At 40.4% G+C, this 15,474-nt stretch overlaps 2 protein-coding genes across 3 annotated transcripts in view; both read left to right on the top strand.

The window, feature by feature from the left end:
* ulk1b (unc-51 like autophagy activating kinase 1) overlaps window positions 1-6,161 on the top strand; it is a 29,281-nt gene extending 23,120 nt beyond the window's left edge. For both annotated transcript variants that reach the window (XM_069673209.1, XM_069673208.1), the window contains 4 exons: window positions 1,174-1,292; window positions 1,416-1,573; window positions 2,806-2,941; window positions 3,186-6,161. In XM_069673209.1, coding sequence (XP_069529310.1) covers window positions 1,174-1,292; window positions 1,416-1,573; window positions 2,806-2,941; window positions 3,186-3,241 — 469 coding nt within the window. In that variant the 3' untranslated portion in view covers window positions 3,242-6,161. The remainder of the gene's footprint in view (window positions 1-1,173; window positions 1,293-1,415; window positions 1,574-2,805; window positions 2,942-3,185) is intronic.
* Window positions 6,162-8,222: 2,061 nt separating this feature from the next.
* ccdc74b (coiled-coil domain containing 74B) lies at window positions 8,223-12,033 on the top strand. The gene is made up of 7 exons (XM_069673791.1): window positions 8,223-8,677; window positions 9,515-9,562; window positions 9,838-9,955; window positions 10,151-10,310; window positions 10,444-10,544; window positions 10,654-10,713; window positions 11,509-12,033. Exons 1-7 carry the CDS (start codon window positions 8,380-8,382, stop codon window positions 11,633-11,635), a joined length of 912 nt encoding a protein of 303 aa, XP_069529892.1. The 5' UTR covers window positions 8,223-8,379; the 3' UTR covers window positions 11,636-12,033.
* The last annotated feature ends 3,441 nt before the right edge of the window (window positions 12,034-15,474 follow it).

Raw genomic sequence — 15,474 nt, 5'->3', positions numbered from 1 at the left:
ATAGACACAGAGGAAGGTTGCACAGAGATTTTGAGCCGCTTTAACTGTAGCATGACAATTAGTCCGAGATACTGTATGCACCATGCAAGTTATTATCAAGTCGCCAATTGCATTCATGTACTCCCTCACTTGTGATGGCCTTTGACTGTTGAATAACTCAAAGGGGGGAATTCGCTAAAGGATTGCGCCCGCTAAACCTGTGCAAATGACACAAAAAGCACACGCAGAGGGTTGAATGCACCCCAAAGTGCGCTGCAAAGCAAACAGCGTCTCTGTGCTCCGGGGCCGTTTGCGTCTATTTAAATGAGTCATTATGCAGACATTCAGGGTAAACTTTCTATGCAAATGAGCCTCGTGGCATTCACAAACACCAGCGCTAACAGCACCGCGCAGTTAGAGTGAAAATATTACCGTCTGCAGATAACTGTTGGTAACTGCGGCATAGTATTACAAGGGCTGTCACGCTTAGAGTTTCTAGTAATCATGAGGACAATTCACCTTTGGTGTGATCAAAAAATGTATTTGTAAAAATGTATCTGTAAATACAGTCTATTGATAATATATTGTCATTACTATTATAGTGTGTGTAAGGCTCAATCCCGGTACACGGGCACAGTTATCCACATGTGTGGAGACGGTCTGGAGCCATTACGCAGGATGGGGATTATTATATGGATGAGCTGCTGTTTAACAAAATGAAGCTGCGTTACAGACAGTTAAACTAGCAAACACCTGTCGAGTCTGGACTTTACAGTAAACTGATAAAAGAGCTGCCCCTTCCTCTCCCTGCTCATCATCGATCTGTGCATGGAGATGAGATCTGTCAGTGTGTGCTCGACTAATGCCTGAGAGTGCAGCAGAGTGGAGGTGCAGACAGCTCCTCTCCACAATCAGACACTCGACAAGAGCAAACTGAACGGATCTGCGAAACTTCATGGGCGAGTTTGCGCTTCAATATCATGAGTGCACTTTGCCTTGTGAAACAGACCTTGAAACGGAGCAGATAGCGGGGGTAAATTATGCACAATTTATGGTGCTATCAGCAGCCGCAATTCATTCTTAGTGAATTCCCGCCTATATGTCTATATGCTGAACAAATCTATAAAAACGACAAGTCATTAACATTCATTAATGCCAACATTGCATTGTTCATGTCTGTGATTCCTTCATCAGTCATGCAGAACAGCTGGTCCTCTATTTGAAGACTGCAGAACTCCTGTCCACTGCCTTACACACAGCCATGGAGCGATTTAAACAGGGCAAACTCTACCCATCCACTACAGTCAAAGAAGGTATGAGCCATTTTATTTTGTAAGGAGGATATTTTGTTTAAGTGTCTTATATGTGTAATTTAGATTTTAACAGAATGCACCATTAACTATTTATTTATTTTCAAATGTCCCGTCCACGTGCAGTCGTGAAGAGTCTGAACGAGCTGTACAAGTCCAGCGTGGCGTCCTGCCGCTCACTCAGCACTCGTCTGGAGCGCTTCTTTTCCAGGAAGCACCGTCTAATGGACCAAATGCCCTCCATCACAGCTGAGCGGCTGCTGTTCAGCCACACTGTGCAGATGGTAAATTGGAGGAAGAATTAGACAGCTGGAAAGAACAGAAGGAAACGGGGTTTATTGACCAGAAGGCCACAGCGTAATGAGTCAGATACTGTTTCTGTGGGCATGCAGTAAATGATAAGCTCTAGCATTTGTTACCAACTCAAGTGCATGTAGGGCCAAAATCTCCCACCTGTTGCTCCTCATTCTATTTTGAAGTTAGGCTCCAAGCATTTTCTTTATGGTGACAGAGTTATTACAAACCACTAAGGTAAATGGGAGGATAATAAGAGAGTAATGTCTTATGTGTATGTTTGGATTGTATATTAGCTCAGGATAGAGCTACAATCAAAGCAAAGTTGGAAATTCTGGAACCTTTTGCGTGTCCCAGCAGCATTATATTAATTTTGTAATTAAGGATGCACAACATCGGCACGATATCTGTATCTGCAGATTATGGCTTGAAAATGACATATTGGCATCGGCAGATATGTAATTTTTCTGCTGATATTTTCCGCTAATGAAACAGCGCTTTAATTCTGCCCAAATGCTCGACGACTCACTAAAAAAGCTTGACGTAATGCACGTGCACTGCCTGCGCAAAGTTGTCGACAATATACAAATAAAGACTAAAAAGTCACAGAAACTCGAGCCAATGAATAGAAGTTAAACAACTTCCTCAACTCTTAACTAGCTAACGGTTTACGTCATGTTACCGGACTTAACAACATCTATCACGCTGAAAATACACTTGCGGCCAAAGCCGACGCTAACAGAGTGTAACATAAACATCGATGCAACACTAACTTACACATTCATGGCCGCACACACGATAAAAAGAGTCCGTCAGCGATCACTCATGTCTCCGTATTAGGTGCAGTAAACATGTCCGGGCATGTCTCCCTCACTGCCCTGTTTCGGGAGCGTGCGCTCAGAAACGTGAGCGCTCAGACACGTGACCTTTTGTACAACGCCTCTTCCATCAAGCGTGAAGAAGGGTGCAAGATGTCTGCGGTATGGAAGTTTTTGGCCACTACAATAAGAGTAGGCACTATATCAATTCCACTACAGTGGAAACTTGTTGTTCTCTGCAGTTAGGTGGAAAAAAACACGTGCCTAATATATCGGGATCAAAAAAAGGGTTGAAAAATATCGGCTTATCGGCAACAAATCCAGTATCGTGCATCCCTAATTGTAATCATGACTATTGCCAACTATTATTCTATATTAACTTGAGGATTCTGTTATCATCTCAGGTTCAGGCTGTTGCGCTGGACGAGGTGTTTCACCAAGGGGAAGCCTCCGCCCTACGCTACCAAAAAGCTCTCCTGCTGATGGAGGGCCTGTCGCTGCTGCTCACTGAACAGGACGACCTCCTCACTGTTAGCAAATGTGAGTGTGTCTGTCAGCTAAAAATCCTCTTTTATGATTCCTTTTTCAAAACACATTTGCTATCTAATTTCCATTCTTTTGAATTGAGGATGTTCAGTCTACGAAGTAATTCGAAATCAATGTTTCTGTCTGGGAAGGAAGCCAAAAAAATAATGCACGTCTTCAGACTAGAAATCATAGCAACTGAGGAAACCAACATCTTTATTTTTTCTTTCTCTTCATCTTTTTTCTTTTGCATGTGCAGGTAAGGAATGCATTGAACGCCGCCTCACAGCTTTGCAGTCAGGACTCTGTGTTTGAGCTGCTTCTCGGAGCGTGGATCTGATGTCATTTGCACCCTGCACATTTTCAACAGATAAGATCTCAACCCACGTCATGGTTTTCACTTAGAAATGCTTCACAAGAAAACCACAAGACTTCAGTTTCCACTGAATCTTCAGCGAGGGTTAAGAGCCATTAGGAGCTCTCTTAATGGCTCGCCTTCATCTCAAGTTTTGGGACAGCGGCTGCGACTTCACCGACACTAAACGTGTACCCTTGTTGGACATGAAGCGCTTGTGCCGTGAAAGAATGTCAACACTCTCGTCAGCGTGAGAGGACTTTGCTCTCTGCACTAGATACGTTTTTTTTTTTTTTGCCAAGAAGAAGATTCCCCTCACCAGGCATAACACATGCAGGAGCATTGTTGCCAAGTAGTCACATACCCACATACAGAACGTATCTAACCTTAAATAGATAGTGTTTTAAGATGGACGAATTTGCAATAGCAACTCAAAGGACAAAATGTTATCTTTTACCAAGACGAGTAGCTGAAGGGAAGGTACAGTATCTGCTGTACACAAACAGTAAGGTTGTGTGTTGAGTATCTCTCTCATCAAATGTGCGTTTGTCTCATACCTCTTGTTTGCTTTCCTGGCTTTATTTTTTCTTGTCTTATCATATTGTTACTTGCTTGCTGAAGGGAAGTATAAATCGCAATGCTACATTTGGTGGCTGGAAGTGTGTTCAAACTCTTACAAAAAATGTTGCCAAAATTATGTTAGACTTTATTTAAGATCTACTATAGGTAAATTATGGAAGAACCCCCGCCTGTGTTTGACACTTTACTGATGCTATACTTGCTTAATCACCCAGAATTGAAACAATGTTGTTATTTAGACTTTTAAATGTTTGCAGGTGTTTCAGCAACGGGCTCAAGAGTGCGTCAAAAAAGCACTCGCTACCCCCGTGCTGCATGAAAAATACAGCTTTTAAGTCAAGATGGACTAAGACTGGTCTCTTAGCATCCCTGATCACATTAATGCTAAAGATGCTGCAATAACCTTGGATGCATTCTTCAGGGATATAGAAGCTTAGATGCTGCTGTTGCTGGTAATTTCTTCACGCGATTCCATATTATGTATGTATTTGTATGTGTCATCAATCAATCATGTCTGGAGTTCAGCAAGTATAATCAAATCTGAATGTAGGGCTGACGGCAAAGAAACAGCGTTGCTATTATCCAAGTGCTGGATAACCAAGTTTTAGTCTTATTCCGGGGCAAACGTCTGAATGTTTTTGCACTGTTTAAGTACTGTATAGAAAGGTCCAGTTTTGTAGATACCTAGACATATTTACTTATTTAGGGATTTTAAAACCCATAGTTTTATTGCAGTTTAGTTGTGTTAACGTTACTGTTGAAACGGTATGTTGGGTGTGAGAATGTTGACGAAGATGGTATAAGCTATGAAACCTTTGAAAGATATCTTTAAGAAGAAAAAGGACAAGAAAAATTGTTTTACACTGCAAAATTAATTTGCATTGATTGTGTTGTGTTCTGTTTCACAGTAGCCAGTGTGTGATGATCGTGTGTGATTTTTAAAGTGTAGCTTTGTTTTGGACTGCTAGTTTAAATTGTGTGTTTTACCTGAAAAAAAAAATAGTTTGTTGATATCGTTGATATTGACCTCAGCCATACACCCCAATATGATGCCTTTACTTTCTTAAATTGTGGGCCAATGGAAAAAGGGTCAAATCTGGGATGGTTGCGTTTGGAAGAGAAGCCTGTGTGCATGCATGCATGCATGCGTGAAGTGATGGTGTTTCAATGTATTAATGGAGTTGGATTTGTTCTGTACAGAACTAAAGACATTGATCTGTAGCAAGATGTGAATGATTTTGGATGTTGTTGAATTTGGTTTGTTTCACATATGAAACAAAAACATCCAAAGAAGCCAAGAGTTTCTCTGATGTAACCAACCGCCACGTCCAGTACTACTTCCTGTCTGCAAGGTGTATTTAGCCTTTTTCTATTTAATGAAGATTGTGAGTGAACTTTGACAAGGTTGTTGGTGTGTGGTCAGAGCTGAAGATAGTTTACTCTAGATTAAGAAGCCAATATAGTAGCAAGGTCGGCAGAACAGAATGGAGGAGAGGCTTTTCTCTAAATATACATTTTGTGTATTCGCTTTGTGGCCTTCTGTATTTTGTCAAAGAATTTTTTCTAAATTGCCGTAGATTCTTCTTTAAGCAGAGTATTCTGTGTTTATACAGTTTATTTCAGTGTACATTCCTAATATCAACTCATGTAGTGGTGATGCCTCTAAAGATAGTTAGCAGAAAGTGATGACATGAAAACTGATGCATGTGTCATTTCTTATTTTATAATCATCGCTATCAACCATCCACAAATTGTGCAGCAGTTTAAATAGTTGGAGAATAGTGATGATAAACGGCAGGTTATTGTAGGAAATGCTGGAACAGTGGCCTATGTCAATCAAGTATCCTCTCTGCTGAAGTGTCCTTGAGCGAGATACTGACTCCCTTTCAGCTCCAGGGCAAGTATGACATAAAGATAACATTGTGTATCCCACATGAAGATTCTTCTGTCTGCACTCCCATATTAGATGTGTCATTATTTTTTTTGTATCATTGCTTGGAACATACCTGAATGTTTCTCATGTTGTGTTTTCACTACTTATTCTGTATTACCTGTAAATAATGTATATTAAGTTATTGTTTTTGTGTAAAGGATGCTGCAGGCGTGGAGAGAAAAGCACCTTACCACCTACATTTCCAAAGAACAGGCCTTCTGCTGATCTTCCACATCGTCTCTTGCTGTTGCAATAGCATTTTAATGTCGTCATATCCATGACAGCCACACTATTCAGTGTCCCTGTTTGTGATGTAACCTTTACTGTTTGAGAGTTGCAACATGAATAAAGTGAAAGGAAAGGTACAATTTCTTATATAGATGTGAGTTTCCTTTGCTAAAAAATCACACCTCTCTCATGGAGATTCAAGTGTTACCCTAGCTCCTCGGAACTGTGACAAATGGTAGGATCCTAAACACCTGAACCTGAACCCTACTCTATCATAAACCTCACAGCGCTCAATCTGGCCTTGGGAAATCCAGATCACTTAATAATTATTATCATTACTGTAACTAAACATTTACCAATAATTGCTTATTAGTTCCAGCAGACAGACAGACAGATTGTCCCGTTAAAGGTGTTAATGTGCCATTACAGTGTGCAGAGATGTTAATGTGCAAATACACTGATTAAGTGGTAATAAATGTTCAAGATGAATCATGTGCAAAGTTTAGCAGTAAAATGAATCGTTCAAATTTTAGCAGGAGCTTAAAGTGCAGTTTGAATAATTAGCAAGTTAGCAGAACAGAGTGCAGTTTGAATGAGACATCAGGGTGAGAGTCCCCTGCTCGACAGAGGTGAGCTGTTAGTACAGAGATATTGCCTTGGGCAGGAAAGATTTCCTGTATCTGTCCTTGTTACAGTCCTTGTGACAGACACGCACCAGTCTGTGGGAGAAGGTGCTCCTCTGTCTGTCCAGCAGGTGGTAGAGAGGGTGGTCAGGGGTATCCATTATACCAATAACAATAACTTTATCCAAAGGTAAATTCACTTGTCTGGCATCTCATCTACCATTTACTGAAGAATTAAAAAGTCTGATGGCTGTGGGTACGAAAGATCTTCTATATCTCTCCGTCCTGCAGCGAAGAGAGAGGAGCCGTCCACAACCGTTGTTTCTTTGGTCCATCAAGGTGTGGGATGATCCATGTTGTTTAGAATGGCCTCAATCTTCTTCAGTGTGCATCTCTCTACCACATCCCCCTGTGAGTCCAACCTGGCTCCAATCACAGCCAGCTTTTTTACCCGTTTGTACAGTCGCCTTGCATCCTTGTGTCTTATACTGCCTCCCAAGCAGACTGCAGCATAAAACAGAACACTTGCCACCACAGACTGATAAAACATCTGCAGCATCTTACTACAGATGTCTAGAGATCTGAGCCTCCTTAGGAAAAAGAGCTCTGGCCCTTTTTGTAGAGTGCGTCTGTGTTAACGGACCAGTCCAACTTGTCATCTAGGTGTAAACCTAGATATTTCTATGTATAAAAAGGTGGATAACAGTTTGATAATGTGGTGATGGACAAGAGTTTGTTCAGTGTCCTCCTCTCTGCCACCTCAGTAAATGAGTCCAGTTTGCAACCAATGACTGAGCCGGCCTTCTTAATCAGCTTGTTGCTAGTACCTTTATAACACAGCACAAGTGAGGTTGGCAAGGTAGTGACAGCCACTCTCCGTGCTGACCTATTACACCCGCTGCTAAAACCAATTAAACTGGATACCAGAGACTTTACATTAAGTCTATTTAAGGGAACACACCAGTGTTTTGGCATGGTTTCAACAATTCATCACAGGTCAATGTATTTTAGAGCTGTATATATATATATATTTTTTTAACAAACTGTTGTTTTTTTAGACTTTTTGACATTCTGTGAAGCCAGTGGATTCTATTCATTCCAGTTACTTTAATTGTTCCCCTATGTGATGTTTTTAATCTTATATTTTAAATTATAACATTTCCTTTACCATTTATTTTATTTATTTAGCTTTAAAAGAAAATCTAAATTAATTTTATGCTCAAACATTTTTGAAACACATCAAAATCATAATGCCTCGAGTTAACCCAGCAAGGCATCTCTTCCGAGTTAGGTCCCGCCCCTTACACGCTCCACCAATCAAATGTCTTTGTTTGAACGCTTAACCCATACCGCTTCCAATCGAAACCAAGGGGGCGGGACTTTTTGCAGAGCTTTAAGTCAGGGCAAAAAGAAAAAATAGAAGACCTCGTTGCCACGGCAACGTTGTGTATGACTGGAGCGCATGTCAGATGAGTGCAAAAGTAATTCAATGGTACTTGAGCTGTTAACAACCCACAGACCTTAGCGGACTACCTTAGCGTTAGTTTGTTGCTGTTGATAAGTATGTTAGCTGACCTGTCCAAACTGTTAGGTAATGGTCAGAGGAAACACAGTTAGCTAAAGGTGCTAGTTTTTTCGCTAATCAGCTAAGTTAGTTTGTACGGAAACAAGTCGCCGCCGCCTTGCTAGCAAACAAGGCTAACAGAATGGTCCCTTAGCTGAATGAAGCAAAGCAATGTCAAGCAATAACCTTCCATCGGTGCGGCATTTGCCACAGTGGACCCGAGCAGGGCGCCTAGGGAAGTCTTGTTCTCCACGGCGTCTACCTCCAAACCAGCTGCCGCCGCTGCCTGTTGCCCCGCCGGAGGACAGAGTCAGAGGAGCGGGGCGAGCAGCAGAGGTGTCCTGTCACAGCAATATCGACCCCCGCGTCGCATCAATGCAGAGGAATATCCAGTTCCTTCAGCAACAACACAAGGAGACTCTGGAGAAGCTGCATGCAGAGATAGAGTATCTCAGACGGGAGAATAAAGGTGAAGACACTAGTTTGAGGTGGAAAATGTCTGGAGAATTAACGCCAGTTATCTGTTGTTACTAATACTTAAACTGTTTTGTAAAGCAAGGAGGTTACTTCAATCAGAAACCTAATAATCTAGAATAATCACAAATTATTGTGGTAATAAGTGTTCAGAATTAAAATAGAGGTCAATAACGTTGACCACAGCATTTTGTCAATCATGCTGATATCACAAGAGTAAAAAGTAAAAAGTTATTAACTATTAACTTTCTAAAACAAATTCTCAACGCTTGAAAGAAGGAAGACACTATAAGAAGAAACTCCTTCTGTTTATGTATCCAGATCAGAAATATGGCATTCATCAGGGAATTTGATACAGTTAAGGACAAGTGACACATGTCCCGGGAGGGCAACAAATTCATCCCTAAGCCATGCCATTGTATCTCATGTACAAGGGCTTAACTACTTAACCTGCTGTAGTGTCCACACCTTTTATGTAATATATTTAAGTTAATGCCAAAGACCTGGCTGTTTTCTGATAAGGTGCAGAAAAGAAAGACATTCAATCTAGGTACGGTGGTCGCATGGCAACTCCAGGGTTTTTACGGGCTCTCAGTGGGAGGTGGACAGAGATCCGGTGTCACGCTTCTGAACAGGGCACATGGTGTTCAATATAACCCCATGTCACCACCCACCAGGAGACTCCCCAGTCATCTGTCTTCGCGCCATCACAGCAGACAGGCCCCCATGGAAACAGGGGCTCGTTGCTGGGGCTGTGTTACAAGATTGTGCCTCTTATGTGCCTCCCTACAGTATATCATACGCTAAAATCCTCTTAATGTGGTTGTTGCAGAGTTGCAGTATAAGCTGATAATGGAGCCTCCCAGGACAGGTAGAAAAGGTAAGATTTAATATTGTTTATTAATGTTCTCGCATGGATCAAATGTTCTATCACGATATATGCTTTATATAACTATCTATAGAGGTGTCATCATATTCTCTAACATTAATGTAGTTCAAAAGCATCCCCAGAAATCTATCTTGTAGTTGTAAGTAACCCATGTAAGCCCAACTAGATGTTATAATGAGGTATAACTAACAATAACATTAAGTGCAGAGAAGTTAACAATTTGTATCTATCTTCTTCTTGGGTCCTCTTTCCTTGGAAATAACTAGGAACAACACACAGTCAGCGAGGCATTAGACCCCCAACTCAGGGAAGTGAAGCCCGTTCGGGGCTTTACCTGGAGGAGCAGCTACAGGACCTGCGATCCTCACAGGACCAAGCACTAAGGTGAATCCCCGTCCAGCTACATCTGGTTCTTATTCAGTTTTAACCAGCCTACTTACCTCAACACTGATGTAGAGTGATTAGTTGAAACAACAAATCTGCCTTAAAAAATGTCTGTGTTTTCTTATCATTGTTACAATCTCACTGACTACTTGGGAGAAGTCTTGTAGACAGCATTGAAATTATGGGATCTACCAGGCAGGACCATGGCCCGGAGGTGAAGGGGGGCCTCATCACCTCGTTACAGCCTCTACGCATCCACAGCAGTCCCTCGCATCCACCCCGTGCTCCCACACTGCAGGAGTGTGAGGTCATCATTCGACAGCTCTACAGTGCTAACAGTCTACAGTCTCAGGAAGTAAGTGTGCCTCATCAGACAATGTCACTCAAAATACATATGCTTCCCAGCTTTGTGAAATAATTAATTAATTAAATAAAATTATTCTGTGTGTAAATATTACATAACTTTATGACTATTATTTCTGTTATAGATAATACGTGTGAAGGCATTGCTGAGAGATATTGTTCTAAGCAAGAAAATCACACCAGAAAACTACATTCTGACCAAGGCCTACCTCGTTGATGGTACCCGGTAAAGTGATGCAGTATATCCTTATTTTTATCTTCACCAACATGCAGTATCCCTTGAAACAACTGGCACACTTGTGATGTGGTTCTTCTTCTTTTTTTGTTTTTCTCAGCAAATCTTCAGAAGAAAAATCATTTCCAAGACTTGGTCTTCAAACAGTTCCGGAAAAAGCGTATGTAAACCTGTCTCTCCCTTTATATCAAACTGCATCACCTGCACTTTGTAACAAGGCCTTTTACAGCGCTACCAATGACTGTATATAAAGATGGAAGACACGTCTCCATCTTATTGTATGAAATTGATGACAAAATAGCCCCCGTAATAGGTGCTGCCATCTTGCGATGGTGACATCATTTGGAGCCAGAACTGCTCAGTAGAAATATGCTGTAGCCACTTCCGCTAACCAAAACACACACACTTAAGGATCCCACATGCCAGCTTGTTTAACAGCAGAACAGCTTCTTTGTGTTGGTCTGAGGTTAACGTTCACAGATATGGAAACTTCAATGACTGTAGTGATTGTTTTAGTTACGTTTCCTCTCGCCATTCGTCCTCCACTCTGCTAATCCAGAACAGATCAGCTGCAGGGGCCGTATATGTCAACAGATCTGTCAAACATTCTTTTTACAGCATCAAATAACTAATTCAAACTAAACTTCTCTGAATAATGAACACTTGGACGTAAATCAGCATGATAACAACTAAGTATAATGATAGAAACCATGATTGAGAAAAATGTATTTGACGGGTATTTTGATTTTATAGACTCATGTCCCATCTGTTAACATGGAGGAGGCGGGCCTTATGACCTATACTGCAGCCAGTCAGCAGGGGGCGCTCAAAATGTTTTGGCTTGCTTTTAGGGAGCTGTCATGTCGTCCATCTTTTTATACAGACTATGAGTGCAACTCATGTCACAAAACCACGTTGGCCAGCTCAGTTGATCAACATATGTTTGCTGTCCCAGGACTGGACCCTCTCAGTCTGGCGTGGTGCTCCCAGCACTGAAACCGAGCCTCAGCTCCACCATTGCAGAGAGACAGAGGAGGACACGTGCTGTGCAGAAAGACCGCTTCAAAAGGACAGTGCACTGACAGGATGCCATCGCATCAGCTAAATCCATCTCAGGAGAACTTTCATGGCTATTAAAAATAAACCTTCGTCACAAGAACCAATTGTTCTTTTACAGTTCATTTTTCTTAGCTATGGATATCCTTATGAAGTATTTATGGCCTTTGTTTTTCAAGATGGCTATAATGGGCAAAGAAACTACTATTACTATTTGCACAAAAGGGCATGGAGAGAATGTTTTCGGATTTAGATTTTTACTGGGAATGGTAAACTCAATTTATTTTTTTTTACCAAACATTAAAGGGCTAATCTCGAAGATTTCAGTTGCGTTCTCTTTGACAGCGCCTTTGGTAATAAACTGTAATTGCAGGAGGACACTTTGATTGGCTTCCTTTGTTAGGAGTTTCACTTATTTTTGAAGTTTGGTAGATTACTGTTTACTCGCAACACGTGCAGAGACCGGAAAAGCAGCCGCTTAGCTCCGCCTACCCTCTCTGGCAGACCAACCACTGCTGGGTGATGGAAAACGCGTCACTATCTGAGCCCCGCTTGTGATTTTTTCCACGAATGTCGCCACAGACACTCAGTCCATAATAATACTATATACTGCAAATGCAAAGGCTTTCATCAGTGGGCCATAGGCTCAACCACCATTGTGTTACCTCATTCGGCGACAGATAGTGTCTTAACAGACATTTATTTACATGAAAATCTTCAAGATTATCACTTTAAGGACATTTGGATTATTCAGGATATTTAGCTAAGGGAGTTTTAGTTTAGTTTTCGCTGCACATTTGTTGTTATTCTGCCAAAATGATGGCAGGATTGGTTTATATCCTATAACTACATAGCTTAACTGATCACTTGTCACTTTGAAAGCAGCTAAGTATTCAAAACTTACATCGGCACAAACAACCAAAGATAAGTATCTTACAGCACATTGGAATAAATAATACAGAAGTCACAAATAGGCTTATTTCTCAGGCACTTTTTGTATTGGTTTAGATTGCATTGTATTGAGCACTGTACTGACCAAGTGTTACAAGTCTTGCACCTACAGTACCACTCGGCCCAATATACAAAGCTGTATTAAATTATCTTAAATCAAAGCACCACTGCGCTTGTGTTTTTGTCTTGTCCCAGATAGATGTCGCTTCATGTTGTGTTCCCAGATTAGGTTTCTTTTATCATGTCGAATAAGGCTGTTTCCATTCCTTTGAATACACTCATGCACAATTTGGAACGTTTATACTTATGGCTGCAACTACGAGAAAGTATTTACTTAAGTATCGTACAGATAAAATATATCATACTGAAAACTGAGAAATAATTAAGTGGGTGTTTACCTTAGTCTCAAAGGTACTTTTTTACCTTCTGTTCTAATCAGTGCAACAGTATTGTAACACATTCAGAGGCCTACTATTTAAATCTCACACAACTTTATATATAACTGACTAATGCAATTCCCTCAGCACAATAACTATGCTCTGCAGTGGTGTAAACATCAGAGTCAACAGATTCAACCACCTGGTATAATTTCATAACATTAGCGCATATTAGCTTCTAGTTGTGCAACAACACAGGGCAGGTTAAGAACTGCACGCAGCCAGGCGGGGCAGACAATTCCCAGCATGAACATGGCTTAGCATTCTCCACCTCTACCACCTGTAAGAATTAATACATTCAACAACACAATCTGTCTGTCTCTAAGAAATAGTAAGAAGTAGTGCAAATTGATTTTCTTTTCTACAATATTACAATCAGGATCATGTTTTTACATTCAGTAAAAATAATCATTGATATCCCTGAGCTGTCGTGTGTTTTCTGTTGTAGAGTTGAATCTATCACTCAACCATGGCCAAGGCCATACTGCAGTCTTTATACAGCAGTCGGTGAAGTTAAAGCTTGGTTCTGCACAAGACTACAGCTCTGTCAGCTCTGTCTGTCAGTTCCTGTAACATTTCATCTCCTGACCAAAGTAAACAGATTAAACTGACAGGAAATGTAGAAACTTTACTGTTTTTGTGCCCACTAGATGGTGGTGTTCCTGAAGAATCTCTTCAGTGAGTATCCATAAAGTCACATGTTTGACAGTAGCAGGTTACATACAGGTACTAACCTCAGCTTCTTTCCAAAATCACACAACATAGTAATGTTTGTATTTATTTGATTCATATTCAGCATGAAATTTGTGTATTTAGGACAGTGGAAAAATGATCAATATGTTAAAATGATGACCTCCAAAAAACGATCAATTTTAATACCTTGTGATGTGATAACAACATCAGAATGTGTGGCCTAGACAAAGGTTTAACTATTGTTTTACCTTAACCAAAAGTCTTTACTGAAGTGTTTAGATATCAGCATTTTTGCTTAAACTTTTTAGGAGCAGAAGTCTTTTTTTGTTTTGTTTTTTTGTTGCATCACTGCGTCTTTGTGGAAAAGTGGGAATTGGCAGGCATAGCAGAGGGTTCAAATCTATTAACATTCAGACAGTGCTGCAGTGATGAGAGCTGCTCTGTGCCAGCTGCAGCCTGGTGAGGCACGGTCACTGAAACCTCGCTAACCAGAGGAACACAGCTACCTCTTTCTATATTTTACTTCCATCAAATGAGCGGAAGTTGTTCCGCCACATCGGACGGCTTGTTGTGAATAGTGTCAGTGTTTTCTAACACATTCCTTCGATTGTTTTTCCCTTTATTAAGACCTCTTTTTAGACACTGCCCACTGCATTTAAATTCACTCTCACTCTCTCAGCATATTGTGTTGTGGGTTGGGTGGGTAGGTTGGGGAGCTCCAAATCGATGTGTCACAGTTCTGTGCCAGATAATTCTTATGAGATTGAATGAAGGGGAAGTTGGAAATAAAGGGAAATGAAAAAAGGGAAATATGTCACACTTTTAATTGGTGGCATGAAATAACTGTTGTCTGAGCAAATATACTGCAGCCTACTTCACTGTTTGAACTCAAAGTCACGAATATGATGGGCTACAAAGTAAATCTTGTCATTAATATTGCAAATTCACATTAGCACATGTACATGTTTAATGGGACAGCCCTCGGGGAACCCATCTGAGAAAATGAGTTATAAGAATTACTTCACAGACACTTATTTATCATTCGAAAACAATATAAGTCTTTTTATTCCACTTGAGGAATGGGACTTTGATGATCTTGACTGTTTGGCCTTTATTCTGAAATGTGTACATACAGTTTTTCACTTCTCTCCATTTTGAGCTACTTTATACACCTTCTTTATACATTTTAATGCCATTAATGAACTCTAGTAATTATTTTAAAAGTTAGATTAAAAAAAATACATCAACAAATCAATTAGAAAAATTAAATATTACACAATATTACAATATTACACTCCAATAATATATACGGTAATACATAGTCACATGGGCCATTCGCATATCCAGTGCCTTTACTTTTTGATACTTATTGATATAGGTTATATTATTTATTTTGCTGCTTAGTTTTAGTTAAATGCAGGACCTTTAGTTGTTTTGAAGTAGCCTATTCTGGTTTTGCCTTCAACCACACATATTTTATATTTGTATAAGTTGTGATTATGATATTATAGGCTACATTTTTTAAGTAAGTAATTTTTAGCATTTTAAAACTAAGCTTAAAAATTGCTCCGAAAAGAAAAAAATACAGAACATAGCGGGAAAGGGAAAAAAACAACACAGCCTCATACTGCTGTTATAAATAGGCCAATGTTGTAATTTGTATTACTTTTACATCACCACTGCTTTATCGTTTGTCTTACAAAATGTTCTCCTCTGTAGCTGTGTCATGGAAACATGATTGACACCTAGCTCTCTACATGGGGGTGGGGGGCAGTCCGCGGCGT

This window comes from Semicossyphus pulcher, unplaced genomic scaffold, assembly GCF_022749685.1.
Source record: "Semicossyphus pulcher isolate SPU_LCO1_2020_fin unplaced genomic scaffold, fSemPul1.0.p SCAF_22, whole genome shotgun sequence".
NCBI lineage: Eukaryota > Metazoa > Chordata > Actinopteri > Labriformes > Labridae > Semicossyphus > Semicossyphus pulcher.
The sequence above is the reverse complement of the archived record's forward strand: the minus strand, read 5'-3'. Positions and strand labels throughout refer to the sequence as shown.

Excerpts from the sequence above, each read along its gene's own strand:
- ccdc74b (XM_069673791.1), top strand. The coding sequence starts at position 8,380 with ATGTCAAGCAATAACCTTCCATCGGTGCGGCATTTGCCACAGTGGACC. Across the intron at positions 9,956-10,150 it reads TCACAGGACCAAGCACTAAG|GCAGGACCATGGCCCGGAGG; the intron begins GTGAATCCCCGT and ends GGGATCTACCAG. Across the intron at positions 10,311-10,443 it reads ACAGTCTACAGTCTCAGGAA|ATAATACGTGTGAAGGCATT; the intron begins GTAAGTGTGCCT and ends TTTCTGTTATAG.